The sequence below is a fragment of the Vitis vinifera genome, chromosome 11 (genome assembly GCF_030704535.1).
Source record: "Vitis vinifera cultivar Pinot Noir 40024 chromosome 11, ASM3070453v1".
In the NCBI taxonomy this organism is placed as follows: Eukaryota; Viridiplantae; Streptophyta; class Magnoliopsida; order Vitales; family Vitaceae; genus Vitis; species Vitis vinifera.
Window position 1 is genome coordinate 19363374 of NC_081815.1, and position 25236 is coordinate 19388609.

The 25236-nt window shown below is 34.4% G+C and overlaps 2 protein-coding genes across 2 annotated transcripts; both read left to right on the forward strand.

Moving 5' to 3' along the window:
* The first annotated feature begins 7573 nt into the window (after nt 1–7573).
* Nucleotides 7574–10880, forward strand: LOC100254679 (probable LRR receptor-like serine/threonine-protein kinase At3g47570). Its single transcript, XM_002270551.5, has 2 exons — nt 7574–10208; nt 10425–10880. The coding sequence occupies exons 1-2, from the start codon at nt 7763–7765 to the stop codon at nt 10763–10765; spliced, it is 2787 nt and encodes a 928-aa protein (XP_002270587.2). The 5' UTR covers nt 7574–7762; the 3' UTR covers nt 10766–10880.
* A 7210-nt stretch (nt 10881–18090) lies between these two features.
* LOC100249567 (probable LRR receptor-like serine/threonine-protein kinase At3g47570) lies at nt 18091–21316 on the forward strand. Its single transcript, XM_003633162.4, has 2 exons — nt 18091–20621; nt 20839–21316. The coding sequence occupies exons 1-2, from the start codon at nt 18176–18178 to the stop codon at nt 21177–21179; spliced, it is 2787 nt and encodes a 928-aa protein (XP_003633210.1). The 5' UTR covers nt 18091–18175; the 3' UTR covers nt 21180–21316.
* The last annotated feature ends 3920 nt before the right edge of the window (nt 21317–25236 follow it).

The following is a 25236-nucleotide window of genomic DNA, read 5'->3' on the forward strand; positions in this document are numbered from 1 at the left end:
TTAGATCTAATTTATAGTTATAAAGTACTTGACAAAGAATTAAAACAAGTGTCTATTAAGTATTAACAACAAAATTATATATGGGAAAATTATGTTTTCACTCCCGCTAGACTTGGTAATTGAGGTAAGGTTTTCCTATCATTCATAATTAAACTCAAAACCCAATGAAAAAGTAGAAATTGAGAGGAATGATATTATCTTTAAAAAATCTCTAAAATACCCTTAACTATTAAATGAAAAAGCTAATCGACTACCCCACATTTTTAATTTTTTTTTTCTGGCTCTTTCACCCTTCTCTCACCTATTTATTAGTGAGACCAAGTTGAATAATTTCCTAATCATTTTTCTCCATCAAATTGAATATGAAAGATAAATGGTTAAAAATTATTATTACTAAATATGAGAAAACTTTTGGGTTAGAATTGAAAATCGTTTTCGAGTGAAAAATCTTTGTTTAAAATGGGTTGATTCACCGTGTTCTTCATCCTAACTCTCATATTGTTCTCATATTCAACTGATTGGGGTAAAATCCAAGATTCTTGTTGTGTGGACTCAAGAAGAGGTTGAGATTAAAGTTTCGAGTGGATTATAAGTGTTTTCCTGAAGAAGAAAAGTGGAAGCTGAAGCTTGAAGGTTTTAGGCAAGTAGTCTAGAGTAGGATAGAAGGTTTGGGCTAGGTAAAAACCTTGTACTCAACTAATTTTTCTTCATAGTGGATTATTTGATTGCTTGAGGCTCGTGATTTTTTTTATCTCCTCGTAGGATTTCGACGTTTAAAAAATTGGTGTCATTGTCTTTCTATTTTCTTTTGTCTTTGATTAGCATTTCATTAGCTTATGATATTTTTTTATTGAGTTATATTGAATGCTTAATTGGAGCATGAACTAATATTTGTTATTGGAGCTTCGAAAGAACAATATATATTTTAGTTTTTGTTGATTGATATCAAGGGGCATGTGAAAATGAGTGTGTTGATGCAATATCTTATATATTATGTTTGGGAAGTGTTGTTTCATTTGCATGTGACTTGCATTAAAAAACTTGTTTGGGAGAGTGTTGGTGCATCCATTATTGCTTGTGATTTGCTTATTTGTTCTTATTGTTGAAAAAGAAAATTCATTCATAGGAGAAAAACACCAGAATTGTTAGCATTTGTAAGACACTTTCTCTAAATGTTGCAAAAACACATATTCACTCCCCTCTAAGTGTTATCCATAGGTGAGATTCATCTTCCATTTCCATAGCAATTAAGTAGCCACTTGGTTCACATCTTTATTTTTAATATTTCACAAGTTTTTATTTTTATTTTTTTATACAGAAATAATTTGACCAGGATGTAATTATATCTTGATTATAGATAATTCAAATCCTAGATATAATTTGGGCTTGCCAAGTGTCAAAATGAGAGGTAGGATAAATCCCTCAAATAGAGTCTCCAAGGTGGCTACAAAAGATAGGTTGTATGAGTAGCAATGGACCACAAGGGAATTATTATAGAGTATTGAAATAACACCTAAGGCATGTGCTAAAAGGACAAAATGAAGGGTCTACACATGTTTTTCATTTCATATATTTGGTACTGATTAACATAATATTCTAAAATATTTTGATTTAATCTATAAATAATTATATTAGTTTTTTGAATTCAAAATTATTCTTAAGAATTGAAAAATTCATTAGAGAATTTAAATTATTATTTATATCTTACTTAATTTATAATTTATTTACCTAAATTTAAAAAATATAGTTATTTGTATAGGAGAAATAATAAAGTTATGATTCAATTTTGATGTACTATTTTTTTTAGTGATTAGATGTATTTTTTAAGTTCCAAATTATTTTTAAAAATTATTAAATCCATTAATAAATTTAATACAAAGTGTCACTCGAGTTGAAGTTCATTTTTATAATGACAAAATTTATAAAAATATAATTATGTGTAGAAAAAAATTAATAGAGTTATTATGAACCGACTTTTATCTATAAATTTTTTAAATTAATGAGTGTATTATTTAAGTTTTAAATTATTTTTAAAAATTACTAGACTTGTTAATAAATCTAACATATTAAATCTTGTTTAATTTGGAGTTGATTTTCCTAATAAAAAAATTAGAAAATAATTACCACATGATTTAAATCTTAATAGAATTGAATGCTTAACATAAAGCTCATATGTTTGTTTTTATTAAAATCTAAATGCTATTGTGTTAGGTTGTTTATTTTGTATGCTAGTAATATTTGAAAATAAATAGAAAAAAGGAAAGAAGAAAGAAAAAAACTTTTTTTTTACTAAGATAAATGTAAAAAAAGTATCTCGGCAATCTTGAAATGAATCACCTCACTAGTCTACTACCTCAAGAAATCTTTACCATCCTTTCTCGATGAAGTATCTCTATAGCATATAACTGTTTTTCTAGACTGCAGACTCTTAGTAGAGCAAACTATGCAGAACAATTCTTGAGTAGGCTTTGGAAACATTATTGCTTTGGGATGCCATATACCTAAAGGGATTAGTTCTATGAGAAACTTGGTTACATTTCAACTGACTGGAAAAAATGGGATTGGCAATTGGAGGCTTGAAGCGGTAGAAAGGATGAATTTTCTGATTTAAATGTTGAGAAATTTTTTAACATTATAGTTCCATTGATTTAAACGATGATTTTTATACTATGGATATTTGGGTTTATCATAAACCCTAGTTTTATTATTTGTTGAAATTGAGTCTAAGAATAAGATTTTATATCAACAGCCGAAGAAAAACCTTGATTCAAATTTAGTCCATTTTCTATATTTAAATTAACAAGTTAACTACATTTCTAAAGAAAAATAACCTCTCGACTTTTAAGAAATACCAATGAACTTAATCATTCATATTCATTCTTGCATATTCAAATGAATACTTACATACTCATGGGATCACATATATACTCATATATACATATATATGAATACATAAATTTATGTATATTCCCATTTATACAAATATGCATACAAATATCTCGATTTTACTTACTGGATATTGCCTTAGTGAGGATGTTTGCTAGTTGGTCTTTTGCTTTGACAATGGGAATCGGATTATCTTAGCTTCTAAGTTCTGCTTGATAAAATGCCGGTCTACTTCCACATGCTTAGTTCGATCATGTTGGACTGGGTTATGAGCAATATCAATGGCTGCCTTATTATCACAAAGCAAGTTCATCTCGCAACTAGGAGGAAAGCCAATTTATGTCAACAATCTTCTTAGCCAGAGTAACTCACACAACCCTTTAGCCATTCCTTGAAACTCCGCCTCTGCACTAGATAGTGCTATTACTTTTTGTTTTTTACTTCTCCATGTTACCAGGTTTCCTCTAACAAATGTGAAGTAGCCTGATGTGGATTTCTTGTCGGAGATATTTCCTGTCCAGTTAGCGTCGGTATACCCCGTAATTTCCAAGTGCCCATTCTTTGAGAACATAATTCCCTTTCCTAGGGTTCCCTTAAGGTACCTATAAATTTGAGTCACTGCATTCATATGATCTTCATTAGGGCAATGCATGAACTGACTCACTACACTGACTACATAGGTAATATCAGGTTCGGTATGTGAAAAATAAATTAGTTTTCCAACCAATCTCTGATATCTGCCTTTATTAGTGGGGATCTGGTCAGGGTATTCTCCAAGCCTGTGATTCTGTTATATTGGAACATCTATCGGTTTACAATCTAGCAATCCAACTTCTGATAATAGATCGAGAGTAGACTTTCGTTGGGAAAGAAAGATACCTCGTTTAAATTGAGCCACCTCAATTCCTAGAAAGTATTTCAACCTACCTAAACTCTTCATTTCAAACTCTGTTCCCAACAGTTTTTGAAGTTTCACAACTTCCTCAGTATCATTTCTTGTGATGATCATATCATCTACATACACTATTAGTGCTGCTATCTTGGCTTGTCGATGCTTTAGAAATAGTGTGTGATCAAAATTGCTCGTTTGAAACCCATACTTTCTCATTGCTAGGCTGAGGCGTCCAAACCAAGCTCATGGAGACTGTTTCAAGCCGTACAGGGTGCGCTGCAATTTACACACCGTCTTGCCATACGTTTCAATGTACCCAGGGGAAATATCCACATAAATTTCTTCCTCGAGGTCACCGTGGAGGAACACATTCTTTACATCAAATTGGAGTAGCGGCCAATCAAGGTTCGCTGCAAAGGATAGAAGGACTCTTACAGTGTTCAACTTGGCTACAGGTGAGAAGGTCTCCATCTAGTCAACTTCGTACCATAATCCTTTCGCTAAAAGTTTCGCTTTGTAGCGCTCAATCGACCCATCCGCCTTGCATTTGATGGAGAATACCCATTTGCACCCCACTATCATGTGGCATTCTGGTAAAGAGACAAGAATCCATGTCTTGTTTTTCAACAATGCTTCCATTTCTTCCTTCATCGCTTAGACCACTTAGGGTCTTGTAGAGCCTCCTATACACTTGTAAGAATGTGATGCGCCGATAATGCATTAGAAAAGCTTTTTAAGGATTTTGAGAGCTTCTCTGTTGAGACGTAATTGGCAATCGGGTAATTTGATTTGTGTGTCTCAATATCTGAAGAGTAGTGTTTTGGTGGTTTGCCACGATTGTGCCTGTGAGGTAACTGATAACAATCGTCAGTTAAATGTTTTGTGACAAGAGGAAAACTTACCTCAAGAATCTCTTTAGGAATATTCTCAGAAGTTGAGTCATGAGGTATTGTAGAATGAGGGGGTGTCTCAGCGATTAGAGTTGGTGTCTCAACAGTCGACATTGGTGGCTTTGTAGTCTGTTCCATACCCATGGTAGTTGGTAGCTCTGTAGTCAGTGGGATGTCCGGGATGTCCCTGAACCAATTCAACTCTTCATTGTGTGTCTTCCCCTGAAGAGAAGAATTGGATGGATGATAGAACATCTCGGACTCGAGGAAGGTGACATCCATAGTAATATAGAGCCGCCTATTTGTTGGATCATAGCACCGGTAACCTTTCTGATTGGTGACATAGCCTAGAAAGAGACAACGACGAGCACAAGAGTCGAGTTTGGTGCGCTGGTTGCAGTGAAGATGAACGTAGACAACTCATCCGAAGGTTCGGGAAGGAAGCGTCATAGTCGGAAGTACTGATATACTCGCGGCTAAGGCCTGGAGAGGTGTTTTGAAACCCAAAATCCGGGATGACATTCGATTGATGAGATGCACGACAGTTGTAACCGCAACATGCCAGTGAGAACTAGGTACATGTGCCCCTAATAGGAGGGCATGTGTGGTCTCGAGAATATGGCGATTCTTACATTCTACTACACTGTTTTGCTTTGGAGTATGAGGACACGAGGTTTGATGTATCAACCGATGTTGGTGGAAGTACTCCTGGAATTGTCGATTCATGTATTCATCATCATTATCAGAGCAAAGAACTCTGAGTTTGATAGAAAATTGGGTCTGAATCATTGTGCGAAAAGAGCAGAAGACAGTAAAAACCTCATTATTTGTTTTTCAGTAGGTAGATCCACGTCATTCGAGTGCAATCATCAACAAAGAGAACAAACCAATGATAACTTGATAGAGTAGATTTTGGGGATGGTCCCCACATATCAGAATAAATTAAGCTAAAAGTTACATCACTCTTATTGTTATGTAACGAATAAATTGCCCTGTGACTTTTGGCAAAAATACAGGTTTCACATTGAAAATCTCAGATGGATAAATCAGAAAATAAACTAGGTAGTAAATGCTTCAAATATCCAAATGACGGATGGCCGAGCCGTCGATGCCAAAGCTAGATTTGTTCTATTTTGGAATTACCTGATTGTCCCATATGATGTGCCTGTCCCATTTTGAAGTCATCCATATAGTAGGGTCCCCCTTTCTTAGTACCACGCACAATAATTTCCTTCGTGAGAATATCCTAGATAAGACAAAAATTAGGGTACATCAGTGCTGTACAATTTAAGTCCTTAGTAAGTTGACTGACAGAAAGCAGTTTATGAGATATGGATGACACAAATAATGTATTGGAGAGTGATAAGGCTGGTGATAGCATCACAATTCCAACCATTTGTATTGATGAAATAGTGCCTTTAGCATTCGCAATGCTAATTCGCCTAGGAGTGGTATGCTGACAAAAGTCCTGTGCATCAAATGTCATATGATCCGTGGCTCCGGAATCCAGGATCCACAAGTTGCATTCACTGTTTCTAGTAGATCCAAGAGATGCTATACCTGGAGTGTTGTTGGTAGAGTCAGTAGGAATTAAAGACAAATGGGGTTCGTTGCTGCTACTACCATTTTATTAGTACTGGGCTCAATATTGGTGCCATTACGTTTCTTTTTAGCCTGGAGCTCGTGCCCCCAATCTGGGTATCCATGGAGCTTAAAGCAAGTGTCCTGTGTGTGTTTGGAATTTCCATAATGGGAGCACATTAAGCCCTCTGTCCGTTGCTTTGAATTTGGACTAGTGGGGTTAGATTTATTGAGTACTAGAACTTCGTATTTGCCAAATGGGTTGGGGCCTGTTTTCAACTCCTTGGAAGCCAACCCAATTCCCATCCCTTCATCAGAACTATTCCCCATCACTGTCTGTAGCACCATTTCTCGCCGGATGCACATGTAGGCTTGCTCAATCGTTGGAAATGGCTGCATCTGTAGCACGATGCTCTTGACTTGGTCGAGTTGATCATCAAGGCCGTCGAGGAACACATAGACCCTCTCCTCCTGGAGAATTGCGGTGTACCATTGCACATCCTTAGGGCACTCCATGGGATTTGGTTGCCAAAAATCTATTTCCCTCCACAAGCCTTGCAGCTCGTTATAAAATTTCTCTAGAGATCCACCATTTTTCCATAGCCTACTCACTCGTCGCCGGAGCTCATACACCTGAGCAGTGTCATTCCCGTCGAAGAAAGTGACAGCAATGGCGTCCCAAACCTCTTTCGCATTGGGATACCAAATGAACGTGCTAACAAGGGATGAATCCATGGTGTTGATGAGCTAGCCTTTGACGATGGTGTTTTCGGTTCTCCATCCTCGGAATAATGTATCAGTCGGATTAGGTTGGGGTAAATCATCGTTAATGTACCCTAATTTGTCTCTCCTAGAGATAAACATCTCCACAACTTGGGACCATAGTGCATAATTCGATCCATCGAGTTTTATGCCAATCGGGGCAGCATCCGCCGCTGTAGTTGGGGTCGGGGCCTTGTTCAGCACCTTGGCCATCTTCATGGTGAGTTTTGATAAAATAGAGGTTGTCGTTGGTGGAGACCCTCTTGTCTGAGAGTATGATTCAGACATTTTCCTGGGTCGTTGTTAGGTTGTTGGGGTTGGGTAGAATCAAGAAGTTGATACCAAAGAGTAGAAACAAACCTGCTTTGATACCATGTTGATGAGAAAGGAAATAATTTGTATATATGGAATTTGTATACACAATTGCTATATTAAAATGGTACAAAGGAGCTCAATATATAGCCCATTTACGATCTTAATTTGTCTAGAAAAATGTCTAAGGAAAGTTGACTAATCTGATCCCTTCAGTTACCCCCAATCTAATCCCTTCAGTTATGCCTGTAACGGATTATACAACTCATGTCCACATATAGAGCTAAAATTTAGTAAACATTCCATCACATCAATTTGAAGCTTCCAGGGAGTTTGAAAATGACGTGTTTCAACTAGACCTCTTAATTTTCTTAGGTAAGCCATGCTCATTCTTCTTTAGTTGTGAGTTTTCTTGTTGATCAAACAAGACCTACGAAACATGTCTGTGGAGAGGCTTTTCATGGAGTCCCTTGTAGGAGTGCTGTTAGTGCACTCATGTTTGGCCATTTCTTCCTCCAACGTCACTGATCTATCTGCTCTGCTTGCGTTCAAGTCTGAGATCAAGCTTGACCCCAACAACATTTTGGGGAGTAACTGGACTGAAGCTGAAAACTTCTGCAATTGGGTTGGCGTCTCTTGTAGCAGTCGCAGACAGAGAGTAACACTTTTGAGCCTTGGACACATGGGTCTCCAAGGCACCATTTCTCCTTATGTCGGTAATCTTTCCTTCCTGGTTGGACTTGATCTTCGTAACAACAGTTTTCATGGTCATCTGATTCCTGAAATCAGCCATTTGAATCGCTTGAGAGGACTCATATTACAACAGAACATGCTGGAAGGATTGATCCCTGAAAGCATGCAACACTGCCAAAAGCTTAAGGTCATCTCCCTTACAGAAAATGAATTTACAGGGGTGATACCAAATTGGTTAAGCAACTTACCCTCACTTCGAGTCCTATACCTTGGATGGAACAATCTTACAGGTACTATTCCACCTTCCTTGGGTAACAATTCAAATTTGGAATGGCTTGGTTTAGAACAAAACCACCTTCACGGAACCATTCCAAATGAGATAGGGAATCTTCAGAATTTGATGGGCATTAACTTTGCCGACAATAACTTCACTGGGTTGATACCCCTTACAATTTTCAATATCTCCACCCTAGAACAAATATTATCAGAAGATAATTCTCTTTCAGGGACTCTTCCTGCAACTCTTTGTCTTTTGCTTCCAAACCTTGACAAAGTTCGCCTAGCCAGAAATAAGCTCAGTGGAGTTATCCCTTTGTATCTATCAAATTGTTCTCAACTCATACATTTAGATTTAGGAGCCAACCGATTTACCGGAGAAGTCCCCGGAAATATAGGCCACTCAGAACAGCTCCAAACACTTCTTCTGGATGGAAATCAGCTAACAGGTTCAATTCCGAGGGGAATTGGTTCCTTGACAAATTTGACTCTGCTTTCATTAAGTAATAACAATCTGGGTGGTGCCATTCCATCAACAATTAAAGGAATGAAAAGCCTGCAGAGGCTATATCTCGGTGGTAACCAACTTGTGGACAGCATTCCAAACGAGATTTGCCTCCTTAGAAACTTGGGGGAAATGGTCCTTCGAAATAATAAGCTGTCTGGATCAATTCCAAGTTGCATAGAAAATCTTAGTCAGTTACAGATCATGCTGTTGGATTCCAATTCGTTGTCCTCATCAATTCCATCCAACTTGTGGAGCCTTGAAAATCTCTGGTTCTTGAATTTATCATTTAATTCATTGGGTGGAAGCCTCCATGCCAACATGAGATCAATGAAAATGCTGCAGACCATGGACTTGTCTTGGAACAGAATCTCAGGTGACATTCCAACCATTCTTGGGGCCTTCGAAAGCTTAAGTTCTCTAAATCTGTCAGGAAACTTATTTTGGGGGTCTATTCCCGAATCTCTTGGCGAATTGATCACATTGGATTATATGGACCTCTCTCACAATAATCTATCTGGATCAATACCCAAATCATTGGTGGCTCTTTCACATCTCCGACACCTGAATTTGTCTTTCAATAAGCTGTCGGGGGAAATTCCAAGGGACGGGTGTTTTGCCTATTTTACAGCAGCATCCTTTTTGGAGAACCAAGCACTCTGCGGGCAGCCCATCTTTCAAGTCCCACCTTGCCAGCGTCATATCACCCAAAAATCAAAAAAAAAAATTCCCTTCAAAATTTTCCTTCCATGCATTGCATCAGTGCCAATCCTCGTGGCTCTCGTCCTCCTGATGATAAAACATCGACAAAGTAAGGTGGAAACACTGAACACAGTTGATGTAGCACCTGCAGTGGAACATAGAATGATTTCATATCAAGAGCTTCGTCATGCTACGAATGATTTCTCTGAAGCTAACATCCTTGGAGTGGGAAGCTTTGGTTCTGTCTTCAAAGGACTGCTTTCCGAGGGGACACTAGTGGCTGTTAAAGTTTTGAATCTACAACTAGAAGGTGCTTTCAAAAGCTTTGATGCAGAATGCAACGTGCTGGCAAGGGTTCGACATAGGAATCTGGTTAAAGTCATAACTTCATGCTCCAACCCTGAGCTAAGAGCTCTGGTTTTGCAATACATGCCCAATGGAAGCCTTGAGAAGTGGTTGTATTCTTTCAACTACAGCTTGAGTCTCTTCCAAAGAGTGAGCATCTTGTTGGATGTGGCATTAGCTTTGGAGTATCTTCATCATGGTCAATCCGAGCCTGTGGTGCACTGTGATTTGAAGCCCAGCAATGTCCTCTTGGATGATGAGATGGTTGCTCATGTGGGCGACTTTGGAATTGCAAAGATTTTGGCTGAAAACAAGACTGTGACTCAAACCAAGACTCTAGGTACTCTTGGCTACATTGCACCAGGTACATCTTTTAGCCCCTGCTACCATTGAATACTGTAACATAGCACTAAGAAAATTTGAATTCAATGATCTAATTCCAAGACCATTTTTTTTTATGTAATATAATTTAAAATACAGAATATATGTAAGATAAAGTCCAACACAAAAAAAAAAAAAAAAAAAAATGGAAATCTTGTTATTGTATCTGCTCCAAAAATTGCTTTTGAATTTTTGATAGAGTATGGCTTGGAAGGAAGGGTATCCTCAAGAGGTGATATTTACAGCTATGGAATAATGTTGTTAGAGATGGTTACAAGAAAGAAGCCCATGGATGAGATGTTTTCTGAAGAAATGAGTTTGAGACAATGGGTTAAAGCAACAATTCCCAACAAAATAATGGAGGTGGTGGACGAAAATCTAGCAAGGAACCAAGATGGGGGAGGTGCGATTGCAACACAAGAAAAACTTTTGGCCATCATGGAATTGGGCTTGGAGTGTAGCAGAGAATTACCAGAGGAGAGGATGGACATAAAAGAAGTTGTGGTTAAACTTAACAAAATCAAATTGCAACTACTTTGAAGTGGACATGTTTTATTTAAATTTGTCCTAGTCAATCTTCATGTTTTTGCTTTGTATGCATAGCCAATGTGCATAACTATTTATATCAATTCTGTTATGAATGCAGTATCAACTCCATGGTAGTTTACGGTTATCAAATTGGCCATCTTCTATGTCAATTCTGTCTTGAAAAAATTGATTGAACAATATCTCTTTTAAAATGGAAGTCAAATATTGTAGTGGCAAATTCATTTAGACCATGGCCTGGGTTTAGATTAAAGAAACTAGATATATATATATATATATATATATATATATATATATAAGTACATATAATTTCATTTTCCTCTATAGTTTTTATAAAATTGAAATAAATAAATTTGACATTTTTACTTTGCTTTTCATTTTTCTTTTCCACATGCTATCTTGAGATCCAAGAGGGCACCATAACCTCAATTTCTGGGAATTCTGGAAGGGATGCAATTGCAGCACAAGGTGATCTTGGTGATAATGGAACTTGGCTTAGAGTGCAGGGAGAGGATTGGCATAGAAGATATAATCATCAAGCGTAACAAGATCAAATCGCAAATACTTTGAAGTACTCATATATGTGCTTTAATTTATTGCTTGAGTTAAGTTGTACCTTCCAGATTTCTAGTCAATTTTTATGTTCTTGTTCAATATATCAAGCCTAAACATGCAAGGCGCAAAGGCGCAAAGCCATTACCTACTGTCTGCTATGACTCCATTAACAACATTCCCATTAGAAATATCTTGAAAAAAATAATGTCCAACATTTTGTTTGAAAGCTCAGATACAAAGGCAGGCTTTGATTTCAATAAGTAGTGTCACCGGCCACTCTCACATGTGAGGTACAGCTATGGATAAATAGTGAATGACTGACATCCAAACTTTATATATTTTCCTTGATTAACAAAAGGAAAAAGTCATCAAAGAAGAATGAGCATAGCAATATGCTTGAACAGATAAAGGTCTTATAAGTCAACAAACGGGGCATCCATGAAGTGGGGTTTTTAGAAAGTTTTACAAAGTGGGCATCTTGAAAGCTTATTCAGAGTAAGACTTTCTATCTCTTTTCCCAAAAACTTTAGTTTCCAGTGTGAAATGTCTCATTGTTGATAATATTCACAAGGAAATTCATATCTTGCCTTTGTCTCTCATACCAACCATAAAACTATTACGACATTGACTTGGTGTCATTTTAGAAGACTCAAGTCAACCTTGCCCTCGAAACAAGTTGTGGGGTGGGGTAGATAGCCTCTAAGTCCAATGAAGATATGCAAAATTTCAAGTGGAGGTGAACTTTTTCTTTAAAACGTATAGGACACTCCTTTTTCATGTGGTGGTGGAAATTTGTCTCACATAATTTTTTTTTTCCTTATTTTTTGAAAAGTTTGTTTTTTTGGACGAAAGTAAGATGACCAAAATTCTAATTATATAGATAACTTTAGAATGGAAGGGAAAAAGGTGATGAATGAAATTTATTAAAACGACTAGTTGTGGGAAGGTAATTAGAAATCAAGTCTTTCTATAAAATTTGAAACTAAAAATTTTATGGATGGATCCATGTAAACAGAAAGTCCCGACTCTTAAGAGATTTCAAGGTGCCCTATTCGTAGACTTTAAACAAGATATACTTTCTTTAAAGTGAGATGAGAAAACCATCCAAGTCCAATTACATCTACTTTATGAAAAGTATGATAAGGTTCTTAAATTTTAGTAGACTCTAATCTTATTAAGTTATAATAGAGCATAATGCTTAGGTCTTAATGCTATCATGTGCTAATTTTGTTTACAAGTTAAAAATATTTTTAAATAAATGGAGAAGGGAAAAAAAAATAAAAAGTGATTTTTTCTATTACAATATATATTTTTTAAATCTATTTTTTCATTAAAATAAATTTATCGATTCTTCTACAATGTTTTAAGTCTAAAAGCAAATTGTTGCAAGACTCCAAGTTAAAAAAAAAAAAAAACCTCTCTTGGTAAATCCTAGGAGTTGTTGCCAAGAAAGTGAAGATTAAGGTTCCACTAACTAAATCAATGATTTTTATATAATGGATCATACAATTTATGCATTTATGATTATATAATCATAAATTCATAACTCTAATTTATTATTTGTCAAAATTGAGTGTGATTGTTAGATCTAATTTATAGTTATAAAGTACTTGACTAAGAATTAAAACAAGTGTCTATTAACAACCAAATTATATATATATTAATCTAAATTTAATCGATGTTCGATAATTAAATTAATGAGTCAACTTTTGAACAAGGACACTAGCCTAATCAAAACTACATTTCTAAAAAGAAAGTAACCTATTAACTTCCAAGAAATTCCAAGAAACTTCATCATCATTCATGCATATGTATACATTCACATATATATATAGACACACACACGGGCATATTCATATGAATAATTACATGCTCATGGGCCTAGGTGTATACTTATATATACATATACATATTCATTTGAATACTTACATGCGCATGGGTCCACATATATACTCATTTATACATATACATGTGCATATGAATACTTATAAGCTCATGGGCCCACATATATACTCATATATACATATACATGTATGCTACACACACACACACACACACATAATAGATAGGCACATACAAATATCTAGGCATTGTTTCATTTACTTGTTCCAGGACATATCTTTAATTTGGTTAAAGAATCAAACACGGTTCACATGTGGTTGTTAGCCTTCTTTCTTTTTATTCTGTAAGTGTACTTTGTGTATTGGCAATATTGGGTCAAAATTCCTATTATGTCTCTTAGCTCATACTTCTAAAATCCTCCCTTGGATACTCACCTTTTCGAAGTTATTCATGTTTGAAGATGGCTAGAGGAGATGGTAAATATTTTTGAGTTGTTAGATGATGACAAACACTGATCAACCTTGTTATAAACTCTTATCATTTCAGTGAAAATGTGAGTGGTTGTTTAAGGAGTGCAAAACATAATGTTTAAGTCATTTGGATTGATTTCTGATCGATCGAACTTAGGGGTATTAGTCTCTGTTGTATCTGGGTGGTTTCTATTCTCGTTTGGCCGATCAAACTTTGATCGCATCTACATTCCTTCATTTTTTTTCCAAATCATTCTCAATTGTAGGGTGAGTTTCCATATGTGGTGAGGGCTGTTGTGAGAGTGAAAACCTTGGTTTTTTGAGCTTCAAGTTTCTCTTACCATATTGGGAAGTGTTTTCCTTGTGAGAAAACTTTTGGGTTAGAATTGAAAATCGTTTTCGAGTGAAAAATCTTTGTTTAAAATGGGTTGATTCACCGTGTTCTTCATCCTAACTCTCATATTGTTCTCATATTCAACTGATTGGGGTAAAATCCAAGATTCTTGTTGTGTGGACTCAAGAAGAGGTTGAGATTAAAGTTTCGAGTAGATTATAAGTGTTTTCCTGAAGAAGAAAAGTGGAAGCTGAAGCTTGAAGGTTTTAGGCAAGTAGTCTAGAGTAGGATAGAAGGTTTGGGCTAGGTAAAAACCTTGTACTCAACTAATTTTTTTTCATAGTGGATTATTTGATTGCTTGAGGCTTGTGATTTTTTTTATCTCTTCGGAGGATTTCCACGTTTAAAAAATTGGTGTCATTGTCTTTCTATTTTCTTGTCTTTGATTAGGATTTCATTAGCTTATGATATTTGTTATTGAGTTATATTGAATGCTTAATTGGAGCATGAACTAATATTTGTTATTGGAGATTCGAAAGAACAATATATATTTTAGTCTTTGTTGATTGATATCAAGGGCCATGTGAAAATGAGTGTGTTGATGCAATATCTTATATATTATGTTTGGGAAGTGTTGTTTCATTTGCATGTGACTTGCATTGAAAAACTTGTTTGGGAGAGTGTTGGTACATCCATTATTGCTTGTGATTTGCTTATTTTTTCTTATTGTTGAAAAAGAAAATTCATTCATAGGAGAAAAACACCAGAATTGTTAACATTTGTAAGACACTTTCTCTAAATGTTGCAAAAACACATATTCACTCCCCTCTAAGTGTTATCCATAGGTGTGATTCATCTTCAATTTCCATAGCAATTAAGTAGCCACTTGGTTCACATCTTTATTTTTAATTTTTCACAAGTTTTTATTTATTTATTTATTTTTATATAGAAATAATTTGACCAAGATGTAATTATATCTTGATTATAGATAATTCAAATCCTAGATATAATTTGGGCCTGCCAAGTGTCAAAATGAGAGGTAGGATAAATCCCTCAAATAGAGTCTTCAAGGTGGCTAAAAAAGGTAGGTTGTATGAGTAGCAATGCGCCACAAGGGAATTATTATAGAGTACTGAAATAACACCTAAGGCATGTGCTAAAAGGACAAAATGAAGGGTCTACACATGTTTTTCATTTCATATAGTTGGTACCGAATTAACATAATATTCTAAAATATTTTGATTTAATCTATAAATAATTATATTAGTTTTTTGAATTCAAAATTATTCTTAAGAATTGAAAAATTCATTAAAGAATTTAAATTATTATTTATATCTTACTTAATTTATAATTTATTTACCTAAATTTAAAAGATATAGTTATGTGTATAGGCGAAATAATAAAGTTATGATTCAATTTTGATCTACTATTTTTTTAATGATTATATATATTTTTTTAGTTCCATATTATTTTAAAAAATTATTAAATCTATTAATAAATTTAATACAAAGTGTCACTCGATTTGAAGTTCATTTTTATAATGACAAAATTTATAAAAATATATTTATGTTAGAAAAAATTAATAGAGTTATTATGAACCGATTTTTATCTATAAATTTTTTATTTTAATGAGTTTATTATTTAAGTTCTAAATTATTTTTAAAAATTACTAGACTTGTTAATAAATCTAACAGATTAAATATTGTTTAATTTGGAGTTGATTTTTCTAATAAAAAAAAATAGAAAATAATTACCACATGATTTAAATCTTAATAGAATTGAATGCTTAACATAAAGCTCATATGTTTGTTTTTATTAAAATCTAAAAGAAAGAAGAAAGAAAAAAAAACTTTTTTTTACTAAGATAAATGTAAAAAAGTATCTTCGCAATCCTGAAATGAATCACCTCACTAGGCTACTACCTCAAGAAATCTTTACCATCTCTTCTCGATGAAGTATCTCTATAGCATATAGATTTTTTTCTAGACTGCACTCTCTGAGGAGCAAACTATGCAGAACAATTCCTGAGCTGGCGTTGGAAACATTATTGCTTTGGGATGCCAAATAAAGAGCCATATTCCCAAAGGGACTAGTTCTTTGAGAAACTCGATACATTTCAACTGACCAACAACAATCTGACTGGAGAAAATCGGATTGGCAATTGGAGGCTTGAAGCGGTAGAAAAGGATGAATTTTCTATATTTAAATTAACAAGTTAACTGTATTTCTAAAGAAAAATAACCACTTGACTTTTAAGAAATACCAGTGAACTTAATCATTCATGCACGCATATTTTCATACTTGCATACTTGCATACTCATGGGATCACATATATACTCATATATATCTAATGTGGAAAAACTTGAGAATGTCAAGAGATACTGATGGAAGTGATTTATTGAAAACATTTAATCTTTATAATCCCATTTTTCTTTCTTTTCATCTCGGATCATATCGTTTACATCTTAGTGGCCTTCTTTCCTTTTATTTCCATGACAAGCGCTTGGTTTGGAAATGTGGTTTTGTACTTGAATGGATGCAGTACTATAATCAAGATTCATATCTTTATTTTTAAATTTTGAAAAGTTTGTGATTTTGGACAGAATTAAGTTGACCAAAATCTAAGTATGTAGGTAACTCAGAATGGAAGGACAAAGGTGAAGAAATGAAGCCTTTTTGAGATGGAACTAAAAATGTTGTGGACAGAGCCATGTCAATACAGAGTCCTCACTCTTAAGAGCTTCTAGTGTGCCCTGCTTTCAGACTTTGAACAAGATACACTTTCTGCAAAGAATGATAACAAGGTACCCTGTTGCATCCCAAAGCTGCACATCAGGCATTCATTGTGAAGCCAGAGCCCTTGATATGATATGTTTTGTGCTGCTGTGCAGGTAATATATCAATGAAATTTGGAATCTGCAGTTTACCTTTCCCATATTTTCTCAGCTAAAAACAGAGAGCTACAGAATACTGCTGCAATGCCTGGAAGAATGAATTTGAAGAGAATTTATTTTGCTCTGGATTCCAGGGTCCTATTGCCAGGGCAAGGAGAGACCAGTAAAGATAGATTCAGGTACTTGAAAAGTGACAGTTCTTCAAGAGACATGGGATATTGTGCCTGCTGATAGATTATTGTATGAAAGGTCCATGAATTCCAACACTCTCAAGTCACCAAATGTTTTGTGGAATTGCTCCTTGGAATGAGTTTCTGGATAGGTTGAGACAATCCTGGCTTGTAGAAGTCTCTACAAGGCCGCTACAAACTATTAGAAGTCTTGAAAGAGTTGACACTCTGCCTGGTAAATGCTTAATCGCCAGATGAACATTCGTATAAGGAATACAGTGTAGGGACCTCCTGCTCAAGTTCAAAATTCAAACGAAATATCATAGAATCATCTCTTAAATTCCACTTAAGGGGACCTTGGGTCCATTATATATATATATATATATATATTTTTTTTTTTTCTGTTCTTTTAGCTAAGTGCTTGGATTCGAGCTGGTCATCCATCCATCTGAATACCTGAAGGAGAAGAAGTACCATGATGCCAAATACCATATTTTCAGTGAGCTTTCTGAGCAGCAGCTATCTCATCGTTAAATCATGACCCAGGCTCAGGCATTTAGATAATATGATGTCCAGCCTTGTGATAATGGGTTGCCCCCCAGATGAAAAAAAAATGGTTTAGGAAATAAAAATTACATGTTTTGTGGCAACTGTTTCATTTATATTTGTGATATCTATTAAGCAGAGTATTTGCAAATATATCTAATAAAGCTAATTAATTCTGTGCCTTTTGGGTATTTTGTTTTTGGTTGTTTTATTCACCTTATTATTGGACAATTGAATTTCTTCTTCATACCGTAATCCCCGATGATATATAAAAGCTACAAACCCTGCATTCTCTAACCTAATCTACTCCCTTTTAGGGTTACTCAACCTCCACCTTAAATGTCAAGAGAATTAATCCTACCAAATCCTAAGATGGACCCCATCAAAAAAAGGTCAAGAAATAAAACACATGGTGATGGATGACTCACAGTGAAGATCTTATCAGGAAGCATAGATTATGAAGCTAAAATTTAGTAAACATTCCATCACAATGATAAGGTGTTTCAACTAGACCTCTTAATTTTCTTAGGTAAGCCATGCTCATTCTTCTTTAGTTGTGTGTTTTCTTTTTGATCAAACAAGACCTACGAAACATGTCTGTGGAGAGGCTTTTCAAGGAGTCCCTTGTCGGAGTGCTGTTAGTGCACTCATGTTTGGCCATTTCTTCCTCCAACGTCACTGATCTATCTGCTCTGCTTGCGTTCAAGTCTGAGATCAAGCTTGACCCCAACAACATTTTGGGGAGCAACTGGACTGAAGCTGAAAACTTCTGCAATTGGGTTGGGGTCACTTGTAGCCATCGCAGACAAAGAGTTACAGCTTTGAGGCTTAATGACATGGGTCTCCAAGGCACCATTTCTCCTTATGTTGGTAATCTTTCCTTCCTTCATTGGCTTAATCTTGGTAACAACAGTTTTCATGGCCATGTAGTGCCTGAAATAGGTCATTTGCATCGCTTGAGAGTACTCATATTACAAAAAAACCTGTTGGAAGGAGTGATCCCTGCAAGTATACAACACTTCCAAAAGCTTCAGATCATCTCTCTCACAGAAAATGAATTTACAGGGGTGATACCAAAATGGTTAAGCAACTTACCCTCACTTCGAGTCCTATTCCTTGGAGGGAACAATCTTACAGGTACTATTCCACCTTCCTTGGGTAACAATTCAAAGTTGGAATGGCTTGGTTTAGAACAAAACCACCTTCACGGAACCATTCCAAATGAGATAGGGAATCTTCAGAATTTGAAGGGCATTAACTTTTTCAGAAATAACTTCACTGGGTTGATACCCCTGACAATTTTCAATGTCTCCACCCTAGAACGAATATTATTAGAACAAAATTTTCTTTCAGGGACTCTTCCTTCAACTCTTGGGCTTTTGCTTCCAAACCTAAAGGTCCTTGCCCTAGGCGTAAATAAGCTCAGTGGAGTTATCCCTTTGTATCTATCAAATTGTTCTCAACTCATATATTTAGATTTAGAAGTCAACCGATTTACCGGAGAAGTCCCCAGAAATATAGGCCACTCAGAACAGCTCCAAACACTTATTCTGCATGGAAATCAGCTAACAGGTTCAATTCCAAGGGAAATTGGTTCCTTGACAAATTTGAATCTGCTTGCATTGAGTAATAACAATCTGAGTGGTGCCATTCCATCAACAATTAAAGGAATGAAAAGCCTGCAGAGACTATATCTTGATCGTAACCAACTTGAGGAAAGCATTCCGAACGAGATGTGCCTCCTTAGAAACTTGGGGGAAATGAGCCTTGGAAATAATAAGCTGTCTGGATCAATTCCAAGTTGCATAGAAAATGTTAGTTATTTACAGATCTTGCTGTTGGATTCCAATTTGTTGTCCTCATCAATTCCATCCAACTTGTGGAGCCTTGAAAATCTCTGGTCTTTGGATTTATCATTTAATTCATTGGGTGGAAGCCTCCATGCCAACATGAGATCAATGAAAATGCTGCAGACCATGGACTTGTCTTGGAACAGAATCTCAGGTAACATTCCAACCATTCTTGGGGCCTTTGAAAGCTTAAGTTCTCTAAATCTGTCGGGAAACTTATTTTGGGGGTCTATTCCCGAATCTCTTGGCGAATTGATCACATTGGATTATATGGACCTCTCTCACAATAATCTATCTGGATCAATACCCAAATTATTGGTGGCTCTTTCACATCTCCGACACCTGAATTTGTCTTTCAATAAGCTGTCTGGGGAAATTCCAAGGGACGGGTGTTTTGAGAACTTTACAGCAGCATCCTTTTTGGAGAACCAAGCACTCTGCGGGCAGCCCATCTTTCATGTCCCACCTTGCCAGCGTCATATCACCCAAAAATCAAAAAATAAATTTCTCTTCAAAATTTTCCTTCCATGCATTGCATCAGTGCCAATCCTCGTGGCTCTCGTCCTCCTGATGATAAAATATCGACAGAGTAAGGTGGAAACACTGAACACAGTTGATGTAGCACCTGCAGTGGAGCATAGAATGATTTCATATCAAGAGCTTCGTCATGCTACGAATGATTTCTCTGAAGCTAACATCCTTGGAGTGGGAAGCTTTGGTTCTGTCTTCAAAGGACTACTTTCCGAGGGGACACTAGTCGCTGTTAAAGTTTTGAATCTACAACTAGAAGGTGCTTTCAAAAGCTTTGATGCAGAATGCAAGGTGCTGGCAAGGGTTCGACATAGGAATCTGGTTAAAGTCATAACTTCATGCTCCAACCCTGAGCTAAGAGCTCTGGTTTTGCAATACATGCCCAATGGAAGCCTTGAGAAGTGGTTGTATTCTTTCAACTACAGCTTGAGTCTCTTCCAAAGAGTGAGCATCTTGTTGGATGTGGCATTAGCTTTGGAGTATCTTCATCATGGTCAATCCGAGCCTGTGGTGCACTGTGATTTGAAGCCCAGCAATGTCCTCTTGGATGATGAGATGGTTGCTCATGTGGGCGACTTTGGAATTGCAAAGATTTTGGCTGAAAACAAGACTGTGACTCAAACCAAGACTCTAGGTACTCTTGGCTACATTGCACCAGGTACATCTTTTAGCCCATGCTACCATTGAATACTGTAACATAGCACTAAGAAAATTTGAATTCAATGATCTATTTCCAAGACCATTTTTTTTTATGTAATATAATTTAAAATACAGAATATATGTAAGATAAAGTCCAACACAAAAAAAAAAATAAAAAAAAAATGGAAATCTTGTTATTGTATCTGCTCCAAAAATTGCTTTTGAATTTTTGATAGAGTATGGCTTGGAAGGAAGGGTATCCTCAAGAGGTGATATTTACAGCTATGGAATAATGTTGTTAGAGATGGTTACAAGAAAGAAGCCCATGGATGAGATGTTTTCTGAAGAAATGAGTTTGAGACAATGGGTTAAAGCAACAATTCCCAACAAAATAATGGAGGTGGTGGACGAAAATCTAGCAAGGAACCAAGATGGGGGAGGTGCGATTGCAACACAAGAAAAACTTTTGGCCATCATGGAATTGGGCTTGGAGTGTAGCAGAGAATTACCAGAGGAGAGGATGGACATAAAAGAAGTTGTGGTTAAGCTTAACAAAATCAAATCGCAACTACTTTGAAGTGGACATGTATCATTTAAATTTGTGTTAGTCAACATTTTTCATATTTATGCTTTGTATGCATAAACAATGCGCATACTATTTATATCGATTATGTTATGAATGCAGTATCAACTCTATGGTAGTTTACGGTTATCAAATTGGCCATCTTCTATATTTGTCAATTCTGTCTTGAAAAAATTGATTGAACAATATCTCTTTTAAAATGGAAGTCAAATATTGTAGTGGCAAATTCATTTAGACCATGGCCTGGTTTAGATTAAAGAAACTAGATATATATATATATATATATATATATATATAAGTACATATAATTTCATTTTCCTCTATAGTTTTTATAAAATTGAAATAAATAAATTTGACATTTTTATTTTGCTTTTCATTTTTCTTTTCCACATGCTATCTTGAGATCCAAGAGGGCACCATAACCTCAATTTCTGGGAATTCTAGAAGGGATGCAATTGCAGCACAAGGCGATCTTGGTGACAATGGAACTTGGCTTAGAGCGTAGGGAGAGGATTGGCATAGAAGATGTAATCATCAAGCGTAACAAGATCAAATCGCAAATACTTTGAAGAACACATATATGTGCTTTAATTTATTGCTTGAGTTAAGTTGTACCTTTCAGATTTCTAGTCAATTTTTATGTTCTTGTTCAATATATCAAGCCTAAACATGCAAGGCGCAAAGGCGCAAAGCCATTACCTACTGTCTGCTATGACTCCATTAACAACATTCCCATTAGCAATATCTTGAAAAAAATAATGTCAACATTTTGTTTGAAAGCTCAGATCCAGAGGCAGGCTTTGATTTCAGCAAGTAGTGTCACCGGCCACTCTCGCATGTGAGGTACAGCTATGGATAAATAGTGAATGACTGACATCTAAACTTTATATATTTTCCAACAAAAGAAAAAAGGCATCAAAGAAGATTGAGCATAGCAATATGCTTGAACAGATAAAGGTCTCATAAGTCAACAAGCCGGGCATCCATGAAGTGGGGTTTTTAGAAAGTTTTACAAAGTGGGCATCTTGAAAGCTTATTCAGGGTAAGACTTTCTATCTCTTTTCCCAGAAACTGTAGTTTCCAGTGTGAAATGTCTCATTGTTGATAATATTCACAAGGAAATTCATATCTTGCCTTTGTCTCTCATACCAACCATGAAACTCTTACAACATTGGCTTGGTATCTTTTTAGAAGACTCAAGTCAACCTTGCCCCCGAAGCAAGTTGTGGGGTGGGGTAGATAGCCTCTAAGTCCAATGAAGATATGCAAAATTTCAAGTGGAGGTGAACTTTTCCTTTAAAACGTCTAGGACACTCCTTTTTCATGTGGTGGTGGAAATTTCTCACATAATTTTTTTTTCCTTCTTTTTTGAAAAGTTTGTTTTTTTGGACAAAAGTTAAGTTGACCAAAATTCTAATTATATAGATAACTTTAGAATGGAAGGGAAAAAGGTGATGAATGAAATTTATAAAAACGACTAGTTGTGGGAAGGTAATTAGAAAGCAAGTCTTTCTATAAAATTTGAAACTAAAAATTTTATGGATGGATCCATGTAAACAGAAAGTCCCGACTCTTAAGAGATTTCAAGGTGCCCTATTTGTAGACTTTAAACAAGATATACTTTCTTTAAAGTGAGATGAGAAAACCATCCAAGTCCAATTACATCTACTTTATGAAAAGTATGATAAGGTTCTTAAATTTTAGTAGACTCTAATCTTATTAAGTTATAATAGAACATAACGCTTAAGTCTAAATACTATAATGTGCTAATTTTTTTACAAGTTAAAAATATTTTTAAATAAATGGAGAAGGGAAAAAAAAATAAAAAGTGATTTTTTCTATTACAATATATATTTTTTAAATCTATTTTTTCATTAAAATAAATTTATCGATTTTTCTACAGTGTTTTAAGTCTAAAAGCAAATTGTTGCAAGACTCCAAGTTAAAAAAAATCAAAAACCTCTCTTGGTAAATCCTAGGAGTTGTTGCCAAGAAAGTGAAGATTGAGGTTCCACTAACTAAATCAATGATTTTTATACAATGGATCATACAATTTATGCATTTATGATTATATAATCATATTCATAAACTCTAATTTATTATTTGTCAAAATTGAGTGTGATTGTTAGATCTAATTTATAGTTATAAAGTACTTGACTAAGAATTAAAACAAGTGTCTATTAACAACCAAATTATATATGGGAAAATTATGCTTTCACTCCCGTTAGACTTGGTAATTGAGGTAAGGTCTTCCTATCATTCATAATTAAAATCAAAACCCAATGAAAAAGTAGAAATTGAGAGGAAGGATATTATCTTTAAAAAATTCCCTAAAATACCCTTAACTATTAAATGAAAAAGCTAATCGACCACCCCACATTTTTTTTTTCAGGCTCTTTCACCCTTCTCTCACCTATTTATTAGTGAGACCAAGTTGAATAATTTCCTAATCATTTTTCTCCATCAAATTGAATATGAAAGATAAATGGTTAAAAATTATTATTACTAAATACATTTTTGATGTAAATAACTTTTAAATACCTCATCAAATATTATTCTATTTTTTCAAACTTATATAATATATAATAAATATTATTCTTTATTTCAAACTTATATTATTTCTCGTACATATTAAATAATTTTTAAACACCTCATAAAATAATAATATTCTTTGATTGTTCTAACTTGCAAATTAGACATCATCAAGTATTATTATTATTTTTTCTCAAACTTATAGAGTATATAATAAATACTTTTTAAATACCTTAGCAAATAGTTTTTTTTTATTTCTTACTTACAAAATGATAAATATGTTGTACATTATTTCTTATATATATATATATTAAATAATTTTTTAATACCTCATAAAATATTATTATTCTTTTTTTTTTCTAACTTACAAATTAAACACAAAGTGTTTATTATTTCCCGTATTATTTCGAAAATAATTAATGTAATCACTCACATGCTATATATATATATATATATAATATTAATCAAGAAAATAATATTTCTAACACTAATTTACCAATCTTCCAATAATTTTGAAAATGTAAATAGGGTAATTGACAAAATTAAAGTTTTCAAGATATTCAAAATTTCTTAATTCCAAAATTACCTAATTGCTATCCATACTAATCCTAAATATTTTTAAATAAAGATTTAAATATTTAAAACTATTAAAAATAATTATTTTCTTATTAAAGCAATTTTTTAAAAGTAATAAGATAAAAATCATGATATCTTCAAAATTATAATTACAAAAAATATTTTTAATTTTAAAACTAATTTCATAATTTAAATTAATGATTTTAAAAAATAAAAATGTTACAAAAATAATTTTTGTTTATTTTTAATTTCATTTAAATATGTTTTTTAATCTCTTTTGATAACAATAAAATTATGTTTATAAAGTTCAAATAGTAAAAATATATATATATTTCAGTTAGTTTACTTATAAGTTATAATAAACAATTCAAACATGATTGATTTTAATTTTATTTCCTATGTGTTAATTTTTGTAGGGAAGGTCTTAATGACATAGTTTGGTAAAAAAAAAAAAAAACCTATCAATAATCGTCTTAATGTCAAGTTCAAGTTGTTCAAAAATTGTACAAAACTTATTAAAAGTCTTGTACACCCTTGTACACTTGACACATTTCCCTTATATGATTAGTGTAATACCTTTGTACAATAGTGTAAATTTCATATCCCTCTTAAGTTTTATGTTCATGTAGATGTATTAACCATGTTTTTAACGATTTGGTTGAGAAAATGGTGGATGACTTAGAGTTAAATTCCCTCCCCCCAAATATCACTATTGAGGAAAATATTAAAATTTTCATGTGGGAGTTAAATAAAGTACATGACATAGGTGTACAATCTTTGGGTGACAAGGAAAGTAAAGGAGTGGTTCGGTTGAAATATTTCATAAAAGGGTAGTTTTGTACACCATTGTACACTTAGTGTAATACTTTTATATAGTAACACAAATTTGATAGTCCTCCTAAGTTATGTATCCACGTAGGTGTGTTTAACCATATTTCCAATG